We start from the raw sequence: 19,220 nt of genomic DNA, 5'->3' as shown, positions 1-19,220 counted from the left end.
CTTATCATTCGGAAATAATACTTAAATTATTTTTCTCCTATTATTGCAAACCTAACAGGGGAAATCTGGGCAGCTGTCGAATTCTTCCTTTTACTTAATTTTAATTTCGAAAATTTAAATTTTTTGTCTTCTTGTTAATTTTTTGTTAACCTTTGTAATTTTTTTTAATTATAATTTTTGTTTAATTTGCATTTTTTTTTTCTTTATGATTTATTATTTGTGTTATTTTTATTTTGTTCACTTTCATTTTTTTTTAAATTTTATGTTTATGGTTTTATTAATTTATTTTTTACTTGAATAAAACTATAGATTCCCTCAATGATGATCTTTTACCTAATTCTGACAAATGTTATGTCAAGTGCCGTCCAATAAGAGCTGCTCCTTTAAAAATTTCACTTGATCACCAAAAACCTGTTATAAGTATTGACGGTAAGTTTTTGATCTAGACTAATTATTTTTTTGCTTTAAAAATATAGATGTTGCCTTGTTTAATTTTTATTTTATATAAGAGGGAGTTCGGAACATGAGATTCAAAGTAATATAACTTTTGAACAAAAAGTAAAAAAAATATTTTTTTCTCTTCCAGCTTCAGTTATCACCTCTAGTGGTGGCATGCACCCAAGTGCTTATGATGTAGGAACAACAAATAGCTTAGGACGTCCCATGTATCCTAGAACTCAGTACAATATTCAACGAAATCTTGGCCCCCATGATATTCAACCTGCAGGTATGTAACATTTTTGTATTTGAGTTCAATTTATTTGTTAAAATAGCTGGATATTATCTTTTGAGTATTAAAAAAAAAAATTTAGATTTGGTTAAAATTTTATTAGTAATATTGGCTATTTTAGTGAAAACTGTCTAATCTGTGCATAAATAATTTGAAAACACTTTGTAACAACTTTAGAAAACTCAGAAGCAAAGCTTTACGTAAAATGTGATAATTTTCATAGTGTACAATGTTTCCACAGAAATATATGAAAGATTTATTATTGTAATGAATAGAAATTATAGTGCTAAGTGTAGTTCTCAAAACCTAACAACATCATGTCCAAACTAAATTTCACGAGATTGACTTGAGACAGAAAGTTGTAATTTTTTATATATTTAAGAAAATTTTTTTCATGCTTTCCAAAAAGTTTCTTCATTTACAATTTCCTAAGAAAAAATGTAAAAGTTCACTCTCCTGGTCTGTCCGAAACTTTTTCTTAAATTTATTTAATTAAAAAAATTTACACCAGCATTTCAGTAATTTAAAGCAATATTAGTAAAATATATATGTTTGTTTATATATTTGTCCCAAGGTTTTCATGACACTCCTCTTGTGTGGGAAATTTTTATATGATTTTAATAAAAAATGAATTTTTTAGTCTCGTACCTGCAACATTGTTTATTCCCACCATACTGTTGGATTAAATGAGTTTTTTGTTCAATTCATCTCATATTTATCATATATTATCGCAGCTTTTGAACAGTTCTAAACCGAGCTGTGGTTTCTGTTGTCCTTTTCCGGTTTTAACAGTTTTATTCTACATAGAATCATTTTTTAAAAAAAAATAATGCGTATTATAATGTGTAATAATGTGATAATTCCAATAGAAGAACTCTCTTAGGCTTAAATCTGTCTTTAGAACTTAGTAACAAGCCTTATATAGAAATAAATGTAATACTCTTCATATACAGAAAGGTCACTCTACTTGTCTCCATAAGTATGACTTTACATCGTTAATCTAAGTTTCCTTTATTATGGTCTTGTTAAGTGTCCTAATAACGAATAAATGTGAATTTTTTTTAGATATTTTAAAGCACTTCTTGATTTTAAGAATTTATGATCTGAAACTGTCAAATTTTTTGAGAATCACCCATGCACACCTTGCACTAAATTAAAAAATATTCAGATCAATATAAATTAATTTTAGTCACTCTCTGGAGACAAGTTTATTTGTTATGGTAAATGTGCAATAGCAACCAAAATTTGATGTTTATTTAGTTATTATAATTAGGTAATCATTTTATTTATTTCACAATATTGTGATCTCTTGTGTTTGTTTGTCTCTTGTGTTTGCACTTTTTACACTGAATATATGTTTTTAGATATTTTAGATTTTTGTCAGCTTTTGAGATAGCTTCACTGATTTTGTTATCACGAGTTTGTTCATACATCAATACTTGAAATACAATACTTATGATTTTGAAAATGATAAAAAGAGCATGTTATTAACTCCTTGCTAGTGTCGTCCGAATCCTGTTCGGGCAACTATTATGTGCATTTGTTGTGAAGCCCGAGCTGCTTTCGTTTCTACTTTAGGATACTTAATTCACTATTTTCCTAATAGATGGCATTAGTGGTCATAGTTTTTTTTTACCGATTACGACTTCAGTCGAGGGAGGGAAATGTGAGTGGGGGTTTGGGGATATACCATACTGTAAAAGATTTGTAAAATTTATGTTTTGAAAATAATATTGTTGTATTTTTATATTATATTATACTAGTAATATTATATTTAGCTTCAAAATTTTGTTTAATTTTTTCTAATTGAATAAGNTTTTTTTATCCCTCCTGAAATCTCCTGAATTCTTGTTAAGGGAACTCCTGAATGTTAATTTTGCTAGGTTGGCACGTCTGAATTATAAATACAGTAGTTATTGCATTTAAAATTTTATTTTTGCAATAAAAAACCATTTGCTAACTTTTATGATAATAATATGATAAAAAATTTCAATTTTTTTGTCCATTTTTCTGAAATATATGTCATTGTTAAGGGGTTAAAGATAGAGATAAAAACAAATACAAACACTGCAAAAAAAAAAAACCTTGGTTAATAGAGAAGTATTTTGATCAAAGAGGTTCATATTATTAAGGTTCTACTGTTCTGTATATTTCAGTTTAGTTAAATATTTACACTAACATGTCATATTTAAATTTTTTTCTTTCCTTTCTTCAAAGTTGTTCTTGGGGAACCTCCTCCTCCTCCTGTATCCTTACCTCTATGTCCCCCACCTTCTTGCACAGCTACCATACGTTCTGTATCAGAAACACACGGCAGACTAAATTCAGAAAATCAGACTGTGGCCTTCATTCCAACTGTTCATGAAACACCAGAAGTTGGCAACTGTAGCACTCTTACTAAAAAGCAATCCTCTCAGCAACATCCTATGCGAAGTTTCACTATTCCTGCTTCTTCATCTCAGAGTGTTCCAGCTACCCCACTTTCAAAACATACAGGTAATGATGTCATTTAGGGTGAAATATTCCCTTCCATATTAATAATAGTTTGCTGTTCCTTAGGGATGCAAAGAGATTGAGATAAAATTGGTTTTTCAATAGGAAAAAGAAAATGTTTTCTTTACAGCAACAATTAGTTATTGTTTATTTTTCTTAACAAAATTGCTCAAATATACTCATGAGCTCTATGTAAGCTCACCGCTAATTTAGAAAAACAACTCTGCAAATTAAATTTATTTTTGTTGCAGAGAGAGAAATCTGGTTTTGTATTTTTTTTTCTTTTATTTGCCCAGAATTTTTTTTATCTCAAATCTTCAAGGCTACTTAAAAATTATATCTTTTTTTTCAGGAAGATGATATTTATGTGTCACAGTTACCTTCAACACAATTTAGAAATCTAAATATATGATTTTTCTTATTGTAATAAGCTCGTATCATAATGTGCAATAAAGAACACATCGTATAATAAATAAATCCTGATTCATATCAATGGGATTTATCAAGCATCTATCACAACTCCCATTAATGCGATTAAATTTCTAATCATGGATCATTATTATTGTCAGGGGTCTGTCCAGACATTTTGTGAAAAGTCCTGTGTTTGTAAAATTGTGAAATTACGCTTATTTTATATTCGCAAATTACTCATAATTTGTGAATATAAAATAAGCGTTAAGTCAAATTCTTTCAACCAGGTTCCTGCTTTTGTGAATTTGTGCAAATGGGGTCCTGTTATTGTAAAAAACATTTGCAAGGAGTTTTTAAATTGTAAATAGATACAAGATTTTGCTCAACACTGTGAAATTATAATAAAAAAAATTAAATTTTCCTCATTAAACAGTAATTTCTTCTACTAAATTAGAGTTGCAGCATACAAATATTTGGTATTTATACTATACTGCTCAAGGCAGAATATTCATTTCGGACGAATATTGAAGAAGCATCTGCCGAAGATAAAACTTAATTCGATTACATCCGTCTTTCTTTTTTTTTCCCATGGAAGGGTTTATTTGATTAACAAAACAGCAATGAAGATAAGCAAATTTGTGAAGGGTCCAATTAAAAGATAAATTATTTTGTGAAGGGTTCATTTTTAACTTAAAATATTTTGTGAAGGGTCCGTTTTTATGAAAAGATATTTTGTGAAGGGTCCGTTAACGGACCCAAATTTCTTCTAAACAGAATTAATCTGATTTATTACCGATATGCACACAATTTTACCGCAAATCTCATAGGACTATTCTTACTTTAACTAGTATCTGATGCGCTTGCTGAGATTTGTGCTCACGTGATACTAAAATCTTGAAACCAAGTACTGAGAATAAAAATAATTAAAATATTTCAACTTTTTCCATGATTAACCAATTGCTTGTATTAGATATTATTGTTCATTTTTTAATGAAACAATGACCTTCATTTAATCTTGTATTCAGATAAATCTCATCCCTGTTAAACTCAATATAATAACAGGCTGTTGTGTGTTTAATAATTNTCTCCCGATCGAGCGAGCGAACGGCCTTAAACTCAATATAATAACAGGCTGTTGTGTGTTTAATAATTATATTTGAATGAGATTCATAATTTTTTTAGGATATTGAGAACATTAACTAGCTTATCCCCTTATGTATTAATCTATCTTTTGTTAGTTTTTATTTATTCTTTCTGTTATTAATCTTATGTTATTTGAATTTAACACTATTTCTCTTTTATTAGCAATTAAATCACCCCCTGTAGTTTTAAGTCCTCATAAGAAAGTAGTCCTTCATATACCTGGGGAGACAAGTTCTTCATTAGTACAGTCATCTTCCAAACCTCCTTCGACAGCAGTTGTTTCTCCTACAACTAGTGATTCAAATTCACCTCCTATTCAAGTAAATTTTTTATTCATTTGAATTTTAATAAAATATATTTAATAGATTTAGAATTTTTTAATGAAAAAAAATTATAAATTCATTTGAAACATAGCAGGTAGGACTGGGCGATATTAGAAATTATATATCGTGATGCATCGTCAGTTTTGCATCGCGATGTATCGCGATATAGTGTTTTTGAATTTCATTCACTTGTAAGGCACAGAAAGTCAGATTTCTATCAAAACTTCATACTCAGATTGATTTAAATCAATTTATAAATTTGAAGATATATATGTTTTGCTTAAGAAAGTAAATAAATTGACTACAATGTGCAAATGTTACTTAAAATATTTATTGAAATGTTTGTTTAGAAATTCATAATACGCGTAAAACAAAATGTTAAAAAAAAATTTAAAGCGTTTTTTACAAATTAATATTTTCTTGTACTATTACGCATAAATAATTAAATTACATAATTATTAAGTTCTATTGTAATGTTCAATTTCTAAATGAAACATTAAAAATTATTTGTATGTTTAAAACAAAGTGCTAAATAAATTTTAGAAAAAAAAAGGCTTTTAAAGCACTATTTTGTATTATTATCATTTCAGTTATTATAGTTCTATTATAGTTCATTTACGTCACACTAGAGCTGCACAATGGGCTATTGGCGACGGTCTGGGAAATATCCCTGAGGATGATCCGAAGACATGCCATCACAATTTTGATCCTCTGCAGAGGGGATGGCACCCCCGCTTCGGTAGCTCGACGACCTACACGCGAAGTCGAGCAATTTACGAAAGAACAGTTTAACGAGGACCAATCCCGCACACCCTCGGTCCCTACGTAGACTGATTCAAGTGGTCACTCACCCGCACACTGACCGCAGCCAGTGATGCTTGACTTCGGTGATCTGCAGTTAACAGTGTCTTAACGATCAGTCCACTGCGGGACCTTATCATTTCAGATAAATAATTAAATAAAATTAAATAGTGACCGAATTATGAAAGAAAAACAAAGTAAGATTTAATTTCCTAAAAATAAAAAAATTTTGATATTCGATAATATATTTAGCTAATTAACAAATAATATTTTTTTTAAAAAATTATTATACTCTCTAATAAAACGAAGTGCTAAATGATTTAAAAAAATGAATAAAATATGCAAACCTTTCAAATTTTTTTGTATAAACAAAGTTGATTGACTTATGTCCAAGTCCAAATGACAAAAATAAATTTTGTTTTAACTTTATTTCTAAAAATAAAAACAACAAGATTTATAAATTTGAAATCAGTAATAAAAACTCATTAAATTATTAGAAGTTTCATCCAAAAAGCTTTTAATAAATTAAAAGAAAGTAAAAATATAACCTAACAAATTCAATTCTTTATGGGCACCTAAATTAGATGGCCGATAATTTTCACATTTAAAAATAAAAAGAAGTTTTTTTTAAAAAAAACTTATCTAATTAATGAAGAAACTCTTCTTTATAGATTCTTTTCAATAATAGATTGCCTTCAGAACAAGGTAACATTGGCGATCACGAAGTTAGTCCCACTGAAAATAATCTACAAGAAAAGTCGCGACAAAGAAAGAAAAAGAGCTAACAAGTGCGAAAAGGAACATGTGATATAACGATATGTGCTCTCAAAACTCTGTTTCTACAGCTCACCAATCAAGGCCATTTCAACATAACGAAACGAACATCGTTTTCCACACCACGAAACGACATTGGAACGTAAGAGAAGAGTCTTATATCGCTATATCGTTATCTTATATCCTTGCGTGTCTAATATCACTATACCGTTTTGCGCTCATTGTCTTTACTCGACCGCTTAAATCAGATTTCTGATGCATCGCCTTGGATGAAAGTCGCTGTATCGTCTTGCCGATATATGGGTTAAATCGATATGTCTCGATACATCCATTTATAGCCCAGTCCTAATAGCAGGCAATGCAATTTGTAATTCAGAAATGATTTTATAACTTTTTATTAATTTTTGTTGCATTTTTTATGTTGAAGATAATATTTATTATTCTGGAAACATTTTATTATTATTTTTCTGTTATAGCCTTCGGAAAGCACAGAGCATCTAAACCAAGAAGTTGCGAATTTAGAAGGATTGATGAAAGATTTGAATGCAATAACTGCCTCTGAATTTGAATGTTGAAGCTATTTTTATTGCAAGAAGAGGCAGCTTAGTTATGGCAACTGTAGTGATTTAGTGTAATAAACTTAGAGGGAATGAAGGTTATTGCTACCAATTGTTGTGTGCTATCGAACAAAAGCATTGTGAATAATTTCATAGAACAAAAATGTGCCTGACAATTTTTTTATTTACAAAATTGATTTATAGTCATCATAGAATTAAAAGCATTGTGTAGTTGTTTTGAGCTTTGAAAGTGTCTTCAAATTAGAATAGAAATGGATCCTTTTTTTTCTTCATAATCATTGGAATTTAAAATTAAAAACCTGTTATATTTACAAAATTTAAAAATCTGTTAGTCAGAGGACCAATTTTGTGACAGGTTTCAGAAGCAACTTCTAAATTTTTACCATATTACATTAAATAATATTAATTGCTTTAAATATACCTTACATTGTGCCAATTGTGTGATCTAAAAACACTGTTCAAGTTTCATTGTAAAAGTAAATTTATTTATAAGGGTTGCTAAAATAAAAGCTAGGCATGGATGATAGTGACAAAAATACTTGAACAAGAGCAGCAACACTTTTCAGGGTTATAAATTAAAATAATGGGAGTACATCACAGATTGTGTGTAAATATATTACATGAAAGCACTTAAAGTGACTGTAATGCTGTGCTAAAAGTGGCTGCACTCAAAACAGAACATTGCACAGTACTACAAATTTTATAAGCAGATGGTGGGCGTAACATGGGCATTTATCATCAAATGCTAACTGTAGATGAAAATTACTATGTGCAAAGGGTGTAAAAGTTTTTAGGAAGGATGTATAACATTATCAGATCTGCTCACAAATTTATTGCTACTCTTGAGGAAGTTATAAGTGGTAATCAAAAAGTTATAACTCGTAACCTGTGCAACATTTTGTTTGTCATAAGTGAGGGAACAGTGCAGTCACTTACTGCTGTAAAAAACCATACTACATTATTTTGTTCTGGATGCATTGTTCTGGCTCAACTTAAAATTCATTTTAAGTGATTTCATAAAAATTAGTTAATTAATTATACTCAGCCTGTAGTTTTCACTTCACTTACTTTAAAGCCCTAAAACTTTTCTCTGTTCTCACTAATGTATTACTGATGCTATCAAACATGCCACTCAAGAAAAGCATTGCCAAATCTTTTTATGATAAGAAATAAGAGACGAAAAAAAGAACTTGGGCATTGACTTGGAAAATATATTTATAAAAAAATTGTGTAAAAACATATGATGTATTATTGTAAAATTTGTGTACTATGCGGTTTGTGGTGCTACAAATATGAATATTTTCGTAACCTTTGATGTGCTTTTATATGCCAATTGTATTTAGCTATTTTGTTTGTTACATTTTGGGTACTAAAGTTGTAATGTTTGTTAAATTTTTTCAATCAGCTGACTTTGTAATACATTTTTATAACTCAATCAAGCAATTTTTATTGTTGGTATTTTAAATAAGAAATGCATGTCATACGAAAAGTATCGTATAACTCTAATTCATTCTCATCTGTTGTACTTTTTATTCATAATTCTCCATTTTTTAACAGCTATTGATGACTCTTTTTTAGTTTACATGACTCATTTCTAAGAACAAGTGTATATGTATTTAAATCTTTTTAACGATGCATGCTACAGATATTTTAATTAGAATTGCAGTTTATAAACTGACCATTATCTTTATTATAATTATTATTTTAGTTTGAAAACAAATACTAAATTTCATATGGTTAGGCTATTTGAATTTTTTTTTACTGATTTTTATAATTTTTTTGAAATTTAAACTTTAAAAAAATAATCATCATTATTTTTGTTTAAAAGCCAATAAATACTAAATTTTATAAAGCTGGGTTATATGATTTATTTAAAATGTTGTGGATGAATTAAAATCTAAAGAATTATTTTACAAACTTTAAAGGATCCTTTTTTATTTTAGACTTTAAAAGAATTTTCGTATTTTAATAAAGCGCAATAATAATAATAATTCACTTAAACAGTGATTTATGTCAAATTTTATCATTTTTTATGTTGGGTTCTTATATGTTGTTAATCATAAGCAAAGAGATAAAATTAACAGCAATGTGCTCATTTTTCAATAACATATATTATTCATGTTTTCAGCCAACTTTATGTTCATATCTTCCTTCATTTTATTTTCATCTCTACTTGGTCACTATTAAACCAAAAGTATTATGATGCCCATGGTACAGAGTGGAAGAATCACGAGACAGATATTATTTAGTATGTTGGTCCCCATTTGGCATCAATTGTAGTTTCGCAGAGAGCTGGAGAGACTTATCATCAGTTTTTGATAAGGGGCCATGTAAATTGACTTCTATTACAGCTGACAGTGAGGAAGATCACTGCTTTGTTCCTTCTATTCTAATTATTCTAAAAAGGTGTTTTATGGCGGAGATCTCAGAAAGGCTGTCCAGTTTTTAAACATCCATTTTGTTAAACTGTGGCTCCTCACGTCTTGATGTATGAATGCAGTTTTCCTGTTGTAAGCTCCTTTTATATGGACCCTTTAATTTATTTTGGTTATCCTTCTCCCTTCAACCTATTCATTTTTGTATAAACATCCAATTTTGACATGCCAAACCACTAGTAACACTTTTAACAGGGTGCGTAGCGTTTTTAAAAAGGGCTTAAAGGTGCTTATTTTCTACTTATGTTTTTTAAAAACCCTTAAAAGTGCTTTTTTCATTAGGTGTTATTAAAAAGTGTTTAATTTTTCTTTTCCAAAATGAGATTTTTTTCTTTAACATATCAATTTTTACCTCCAATTACTCAAAACGCGTGGTTTTCACATTGTTCTATTTAACGTTTTCATAATTCATTCAACAACAATCTATTTCGATATACAATCGGTCTGTAGCGCCTAAAAGCGCCAATCATTTTATGAAATACTTGAGGGTTCGAATACTGAGTGGGAAGGATTCATACATTCTCATGAGCATCTCTGCTGCATTTTGCAAGAGAAATAATATTTTAATTATTTATAATTTTGAATAAATTTTTTTACATAATTGTGTAAAGTAATTAAAATTTTAAATTGAATGACTCACTCAATATTGAATGTAATTTAAAATTGTGAAATTGTTTTTATGGTGGCTAATATAATCACAAATAGAATTCTTTGCCAAAAACTAGTTATTTTATCATGATCATGTCACTTTTTAAAACTATTTTGCATTTTGTTAACATATATATATATGAGGAATTTTCAATGTAAATGTTCTTTGAGTGCTTAAAAAGTACTTAAAAGGTGCTTATTTTTTGCTGAAAAATTTGACTATGCACCCTGTTTAAAACTTTCGGTTATGCAAACAGTGTTACTGGAAAAATTGACTTCTTTAGATGCATATCCTGATACTTTTAACTAGATAGTGTACTATTACTTTTTAGTAATCCATTTTAAATCTTCACTCATTAATATTGCAAAGTAATGTCTTTTATATGTTTTTTTTTATTTTTTTTGGTATAATTTTTTTTATTTGTTGACATTTCACAATTACTATTTAGAATTTGTCCAGAGGCAATAATTGTGCAATGCTTAAAAAATGTTTTTCATGTTTCTTTTATATCATTTAAACTGAGCTGTTTTAAGCTAGTTTTTCATTCCAATATTGTTCCTTTTTTATCATTTCATTATTGCATGAGTGAACATTAAATATTTCATTCAGAGTCCAGTACTTGAGCTTATTTTGATTTATTTAAATCTTCTTAAAAAAAAATTTTTTTTTTTTTAAACTCCTTCAAATGTGAATTTAGTTTAGTTTTACTTTTATTGTTATTGTAATAATGCGAAATGATTTGCTACAAATAACGAATTATAATTACTTATAACAAATAATGATGTTATTACAAATATTTCAAGGTTTAATTTTTTTTTTTTACAAGTAGACAAAGTTGTTTTGGTTTGAAGACTTTTTTTTCTTTTTGTAAACATAAAAAATCTTGCAGTTTATTCTTTAAAATGCAATTATAAAATAGGATTTTATAATTGCTTCTGGCATTTTGTGAAAATTTCAAAGGAAAAAAAAACTCTTATTTTTATTATTTTGCAGTTTTTAATATAAAGTGAAACCTCAATTATTTGAAGTCATTTAGACTGAACCTACTTCAGGTAATCAAAATCTTAAGATTATTGATATAATATATTTTAATAATAAGTTCTAAAAAATCTATTTTATTATAGTGCTGTTTGTCTTCAAATTTAGTTTTGTTGTTGTTTCTATTGCTTTATTGCCAATATCAGCAAGCCTGCTTGGGAAACCAAGTGAATTTATGTGAGAGGGTGCATTTTTTGTTTTTCAGTGGCTTCATCTATCTCTAAGAATATAATTTCAGTCGCACACAACACAGCCCGTTTTACGTTGCATACCCATACATATCTTAATTTTGACCGGAACCAGAGAATGATCAATATCCAATTCAGTACCCCCAAAGGTATGGATACATTTAATTTTAATGTGACAATTAATTTAATGTCTTTTTGTATAATAAATTGGTATAACAATATTTTATTTTCAAATACATTTGCTATCTTACTTTAGACAACTGTCTTTTTCTAATTCTGAATCATTTACTTGATTTCCTTGATTTATTTTCTTTGCAAGTTTTTTAAGACTTTCTTCTGATTCAATTAACACTAATATATATATTTCTTTCACACATAACATAATACGCTTCCTTCTAGAAGATGGAAAAGCACAACTCATTATGGTCAAACTAAACTATACTATTAATATTGAAAGGATGAAAGTTACAATATTCTTTTGAAAACCGAAGCAATCTACTTAACTAACTAATAAAACATTAATTTATAAATCATATAAAAAAACATGTTATTGAAAGTTCCAAAAAAAAAAAAATCTTTAAAATTGGTATTGGAATGAAAGAGGTTCAGATAATTGAGGTTTTATTGCATTTTCTAAGATTATTTAATTATGAAAATTTTTTGTGTTACATACATTTAATTTTATCATAAATATTGAGTTTTCATAATACCAGGTTTCAAAAAAGTAATTTTCATTGGCTCGTCTATTATAATTTTGTTTTACTTATTAATTCCTTTTAAGTAATTAGTTTTATTAGTTTTTTTCCATTATTGAAACAATTTTGTCTTCATCTTTCTTGCTCAAGTTTAATTAATTATGCTCAAATCATTAATGCTCAATATCTATTTTATGAATCTCTAACTATGCATTTGTTGTTTATATTTCCATCAGTTCTCAGGAATTATTTTGCACATCAACTGTTGTGTTTAATTTTTGTGTAAATAAGTGTATATTTATATATTTTGATACTTTTTTTTTATTCTGTATATTTAGTGCCATTTTTTTTCTTTTTCTCTTTTTATTGCAATATTGTGGTGAATGTGTGCCAATTTTTTTTCCTTTACCTTTTTTATTTATGCGTATATGCAATTCTACTTAAGCTGAATATTTTGGCAGCTTTTTGTTTTGTAATTGATAGTTTTTTCTTTGGTTGTCGAAGCTTATAAGGAAAACAATTGTTACATTTAAAATCAATTGGGATTTATTTTATTTATGCATACAGTAAGTAAATTAATTTGTATTATAAAATTTTACTCTCTAATATAAAATATTAAACATAGTGAAATACATGTTTTTATATAAAATCCCTATTTGTTTTTGATTGATCTCCTATTTAGTTAAAAAAAAATAAATGCTTCATGCTGTTTCAAATAAGATAAAAATTATGATTTTAAATAACAATACTTTCTTTCATTAATAATGCTGATCAAAGTTTTTTTTAAAAAATTTAATTTTAAGTAACTATTTTATGTTAAAAGTATGTTTAGACATTCGTGTTCGTTTTTTACTTTAGGTGTGTTTAATTTTCCTCTATTTTATAAATTTGTTATTTCAAAATCTGTATGATACTATATAAAGTGAACAATTGGCAATAAGTTTAATTTATAAAACCATGTGCTTTGGATCGATTGATTGTACACTTTCTGTGCATTCTATATGTTTTGTCTTTTATAATAACTTTTACTGAAATGTATGATACTAGCCATTTTTATACCTCTGGTATATGAATAAAATTTTTGTTACTCATGAGTTTTGTTTTTTCCATGCAACCTATAAGTAATATATGCAACTTATAAGTAATCTATATTTATCCCGTTAGTTAAAATAAACTTTCAAAATATTGTGTTTACAAATAATTTCCCGCTGTTCGTCACAAGATGGCATTACAAGAAGGTTGTGTGGAAATCGACTGGTGTTAAACGTCTTACTGTAAGTTTGTTCATCTAGTAAGATCATAACCTTAAAATATCAGTGATTCCGCATTAGCATTACATAATTGTTTTCTTGCAAAAATGTCAAATTTTGTGCCAGATAAGCGTCATTTGTGGGAACTTTTGATTAATTTGAAAATATCTGCAGCTGAGGTTCATCGATTGCTTGGAGAAGCATATGGTGAGGATGCTTGAAGTGAGAGAAGTTTTAGTGAGTGGTTTCAGAAGTTTAAAAACAGTGTGTTTGACGTGGAAGACAAATAACGCAGTGGAAGGTTGAAATTGCACGAAGACAAAGAATTGGAAGAAGATTAATCCCAAATGCAAAAAGAACTTGCTGTTACATTACAAGTGACTCAGCAAGCAATTTCATATAGATTAAAATTGTTGGGAATGATCCAAAACAAGGAAGTTGGATTCCATACGAACTGGAGCCAAGAGACATTGAACTTCAATTTTGCATGATACTTGATCTTGCTACTTGGAAGCACATCAGTGGGAAGTCCTACCCCACCCGCCGTGTTTGCTCTTTCAGATTATCACCTATTCCTCCCAATGGTACATGGTCTATCTGAGCAGAAATTTAAATCATTTGAAGAAACCAAGGAATGGGTCGATTCGTGGATATCCTCGAACGATGAAGAGTTCTTCCGACGTGGTATCCGATTGCTCTCAGAAAGATGGGAAAAAGTAGTGTCAAGTAATGGCGAATACTTTGAATAAAATATAATGTACTGTGCTTTCACAATAAACTGCTAATTTTTGATAGAAAACGACGAAAACTTATTACTCCCAATATATAAGTAATTTCTACTGCTGTTGATTATATCTAGCAATTATCTCACTATTGTAAAGAACCTACAGGCTTAAATACAAGTTTGACAACAGGTTTGTATTTTTTTTAATTTTATTTGCATATCTTTTGTGTTTTGTTTAAATATGATTTTTATACTGTTGTGCAGAACCTAGAGGCTTAAGTTCAAGTCCAACAACAGGTTTGCACGTATTTTTTTTTAACTGCATACCTTTTTTTGTGTACTGTTTAAATGTGAACTAATGTACAGACTTAAATCCTAGTTCAAAAGCAAGTTACTATTTTTTTCTTTTTCTTTTGCATAGTAAGTTAATATTATGCAACAAGTTTATGATATAATAAAGGGCAACATTATTTAGTTATAAGTCTTTAGCTATAACTTACTAGTTTCATGGTGATGACAGCTAAAGATTTCAGACCTTTATTAATTAATTGATAATGAAAATATTTAGTTATCGTTTTACAATTGTTAAACGTTGTATAAGTCGCAATTATCATTAAATAAGTTATTTTTGCTTACATGGTAAATTTTATATGAAATTCTGTTCAATCAACTTATAATGAATACAAAGTATTGAATAATTAAAATTCTGAAGCAATATTAATAATTAACTCTTCGCATTATTGCTGAATAGTCTCTTTGGAAAAAATAAAACAAATTTTTATACTAATAGAAATTTACGAAAAAAAGGTAGTGGATGAAGTTATGTTTGAATTTTATTCCAATAGAATCCAAACTACTATAATTTACAATCAAGAACTAAAAATGATTGTAAAAGTATTCATGAGAGTGGTTGAGCGAAACGAGTAGAGCATCCAATTTTATAAGTTTCTGAAATGCTCATAATCTGAAGCTATATTTTATTTAATACTTTAAAATCTAAAGTGTTTTGTGCATGTATATTCAACACCTAGAAAGGAGAAGACCTCCGCTCGGATCAATTTAGTAGTCCGACGTAATGAACATAAGTTGCGCAGTGAGGAAAGATGTCATACCGTCCGGACTAGTTAAGGGTCGGATTTTTCGTTTATGGTAACTCGTGCTTTTCGTAGGTGTAGGTATATTTCAAGTGAAATCAATAGTTACAATCGTAGTGGCTAGAGTCACTACCTGCTAGAAGAAAGAAAGCCTCAGCACGGGTTACCATAAATAGGAAATTTGATCTTTTAGTAGTGACATCTTTAGTAGTGACCAAACTTAATGACATCTTTCGAATTTCCCTACTGCGCAACTTAGTAGCCAGAACGTAATGGCATCTCTCTTATTTTTCCTCCACTGCGCAGTTTATGTTCGTCACGTCGAAGTACTAAATTGATCCGTGCTGAGGCTTTCTCTTTTCTAGGAGGTGTTGCTAGAATACGGCAGATTGTTTTGACAAAATTTAATTGATTCGGTGTTTTTCCTTTTTTTTTAGAGGACTATCTAAAGCTAATGTTTTGAGAACAAGTTATGCTCTATGGATTATAACCGAACATTCGCGTTTTAAGTCAAGTTTACGGTAGAAAAATCTCTGATGTATCTTTACAAAATACTATAATTAGTTTAGAGTTATACAATTTTCCCACTTATAACGATTTTTGGAGGAAGTTTTAAATAAAAATTTCCAGGTCTTGAAGGCGGTAACGCATGGAGGCTAAGTGATAGGGGCTGTTATCAAGAAGCAGGTAATAAATTTATAGGGTGGATATCCATCTTTACTAACATGAAAATGTAAAACTAAGTAAAGGAATGTCTTTTAATGTTCATGAATGTGCGTTAGTTATTTTATTGTTCCGAGTTATATTCAAGTTATGAATGTTTCTGAAAAAGTTGTTGATAATGTTTCTGATTGAATGTTCTGAATTGAGAATGTTTCTGGTTGGGAGAGCTTTGGAGAAGTATCATAAAGAGAATTTTGGAGAGCGTTGAACCACAACATCCCGCAAACTTTTACGCTGTTAATAACCTAATGTTAGCAAATTAAACCTTCTAAACTTTGATTACACCATACTATGTGTGACATTGCGTCACTTCATCTCAATTTTTCTGTTGGGATCGTGACCTAAAAATTAGACCGAACCCTGACCCCTCTCCTGTGACGCCTCACTGTCTGTTGACCTTCACGCCTGTGACCTTCGGCAGCCTTTGATGTGAACACATGGAGAATGGTTAGCTGCAATCACAGTTTGTGAATAATTGTAATTTGATTTTTCGCAGTTAGTCTATTCACTTCAAGTCCTATTTTAGGAAGTTTAACTTCCACTTCTTGCTCTTTCTATAAATATCGCCCATTTTTTTGAGAGATGGCATTTTCAAAATTTGTAAGTCAACAAAATCTACGATCCCTTAACAGGGATTTTTCATTTTTACCCCCTCCTCTCTTCGAGAGACGGAGTTTTTGTTTAATTGCATGGCGGTCATTATTCCACCCCCCGTGGGTGCGTAAGCTGTCCGGCTCGGCTGTGCTGGAATTCTTTTTTTCGCCATGGATGAATCTTCGGAGGGCAGATTTTGAGAAGTATGACTCCAGCGGCATCCCACTCCCGTGTTAAAAAATGATTTTTGTTACATTCTCTCTCCGTTCCTGTTTTCTCGAAAGCCTTTTTTATGATACGCCAAATGTGATTTTAAGAAGTTGTCCATGTTACGATGTCCTCCACTAATGCCTATCCCATTTTCAATCATGTGCCAGAAATTAGTGTGCTGATGATATAGCGTTTTTGTGATAGTGCTCCTCGATGTGTTGTTCAAAATAAAATAAACAAGGAATTTATAGTGCCTCTCAAGTGTTTTCCCTTCATTTTGATGTCATTGACTCCTACTTTAGGTACCTGTTCAGCTTACTTCTGATAAACTATCAATTATCCTGGTTGGTCGAGAAGGGGTATGTAAAGAAATAAGTCTTTGATATGTTCTTTTTAGAAATTATACCTTACCAGTTGTATTTTATGTTATTGCGGCACATCGTATAATTTAATAATATTTTATTTTCGGTCAATTTTAATTATAACAACAGCATTCCCATCCAACACTATGGTTCAACTGGAGTGTGGAAACATGATTCAATTTTACATTTTGCAGGGTTGTAAGAACTGGGCGATCTCTCTGGGTTCGAATTCTGCCCTCGGCTCGCACCAACCACAGTACTGACGTAAAATATCTTCAATGGTTAACGGATCATGGGTTAGAATCCCCTTGCCGTCGGGCTAACCGTGAAAGGTTTTCGTGGTTTTCCACTCCATGTAAACAAATGTGGTTTGATTCTTTAAAAAAGTGCTCCGTGGACGCTTGCTTCCGTGCCCAATGCTTGATCCAGAATTTCTCTTGTCTTTTGGACTAAAATCAAAATTACAAGGCTTACGGAGTTGAACTTTGATAGTCGTAAACTAAGAATTGGGTCAACGACGGTAATGAAATAAAATTTTGCTATCTTTCTTATGTCATACATTTAGACCAGAGGTTTATAACTTACATGAGGCCGGGGGCTGCAATTAAAAACAACAGTCAAATGGTGGGTAGCAACTTCCTCAAAATTTTATAAAGGACTCTTTTATGTTTGAAGGAACATTAAATATTACTGTCAGACTTTTATCAAGTTGTACAAAACAAAAGTATTGAATTGTAAATTAAAATAAGGAGTAGATTTTTACTTGAGAAATAAATTATTTTCCACAGTTGGTATGTTAAATTTCACAGAAACAAAAAAAAAAATTCTTTTTTTTCTTCTTTTTTTTTAGCGACTGAAAAGTATTTTAAACCCATAAAGATTTTTTTACGAAAATTATCCGCAAAAAACGACAACTAATATATGTATTTTGGTTCGCGGTTAAACAAAAAAAGGCTTTGCCAAATAAAGGCCAGTTGGTAATCACTGATTTAGACTATTGAAAATTGGGGAAGGGAGCGTTATCTAGCTTATTCAACTCAATGTAATAATTAATACAATTTATTATTCGGTATATTTCAATATTTAAACATTCATATTACTATCATGAATGTGCATAATCTATTATGACTACTATCATAAATTTAAACAAATAATCAATTAAAAGCCTAATAAGTAAATAATCTGTCTGGTTCTAAAGATATATAGGTAACCATGGTATTTGTTTCTTTCAATTAATACAGCAAATATGATTGAATAACCAAAGTTTTTCCGATACTACGTTTAATTTTCTTCCTCATAATTTTTGTTGTTGTTATTCTAGTTATTGTCCTGAATTGCATTGACTTACGCATAAAGAGTGGGGGCGAAATGGTTTCTATGGAAACTCACACAAAACTTGGTGCTTCAGATGAGAGCATGGTGGTCCTGGAGTACTACCCTCGCTTTTATGGAATATTTATAAATTTATTTCTTATTATTTGTTTTTATGAAGTCGAAAGTACAATACTTCAAGGTGAATTACGAACCAATAAGGTATGTTTATTATAAAGTGTGTTCATGATTTCTTTAAGTAATAATTGTTTTTAAATACTGCTTCACTAATTAATCATACATACTTCAACGTCTTACAGTTGGGTTGCTTGTTTGGAAAATAAAGTCATTTTCCTCCCTTAAAAATGAAACTGCCCGCATTATTAATTAACTTTTTTGTGTTATTCTCATTTAAAATAATTTTCATTATAAACTGTTTTAAAATTCGCGATCGCAACGCTCGAGTACGCCGTCTAGCGGGAGCCTGTAAATATCAGACATTAATTTATCACGTTTTCATTTAGTTCCATCGAAATCATTGACAGAATCAGACGCCATTTTTTAGCAGCAAATAAGAAACAAAATTTCCCTAAGGAAAAGGCCGAAGAACTTGAAAAAAATCTCCAGAATATTAGTAAATCTTTCAGGAACAGAACACGCCAAACATTTGAAGAAAAATTCCTCAATAATTTTT

At 29.5% G+C, this 19,220-nt stretch overlaps 2 protein-coding genes across 3 annotated transcripts in view; both read left to right on the top strand.

Annotated features, from left to right (window-relative positions):
- Positions 1–9,232, top strand: part of LOC107442193 (neogenin) — a 54,255-nt gene extending 45,023 nt beyond the window's left edge. For both annotated transcript variants that reach the window (XM_043051218.2, XM_043051219.2), the window contains exons 22-26: positions 310–429; positions 587–727; positions 2,948–3,226; positions 4,940–5,097; positions 7,152–9,232. In XM_043051218.2, the coding sequence (XP_042907152.1) occupies positions 310–429; positions 587–727; positions 2,948–3,226; positions 4,940–5,097; positions 7,152–7,250 (797 nt within the window). In that variant the 3' untranslated portion in view covers positions 7,251–9,232. The remainder of the gene's footprint in view (positions 1–309; positions 430–586; positions 728–2,947; positions 3,227–4,939; positions 5,098–7,151) is intronic.
- Positions 9,233–17,091: 7,859 nt separating this feature from the next.
- LOC107447762 (transmembrane protein 145-like) overlaps positions 17,092–19,220 on the top strand; it is a 31,235-nt gene continuing 29,106 nt past the window's right edge. The window contains exons 1-2 of the mRNA XM_071178708.1: positions 17,092–17,212; positions 18,537–18,748. Of these exons, the coding sequence (XP_071034809.1) occupies positions 18,584–18,748 (165 nt within the window). The 5' untranslated portion in view covers positions 17,092–17,212; positions 18,537–18,583. The remainder of the gene's footprint in view (positions 17,213–18,536; positions 18,749–19,220) is intronic.

This window comes from Parasteatoda tepidariorum, chromosome 3, assembly GCF_043381705.1.
Source record: "Parasteatoda tepidariorum isolate YZ-2023 chromosome 3, CAS_Ptep_4.0, whole genome shotgun sequence".
Classification (NCBI taxonomy): Eukaryota; Metazoa; Arthropoda; class Arachnida; order Araneae; family Theridiidae; genus Parasteatoda; species Parasteatoda tepidariorum.
The sequence above is the reverse complement of the archived record's forward strand: the minus strand, read 5'-3'. Positions and strand labels throughout refer to the sequence as shown.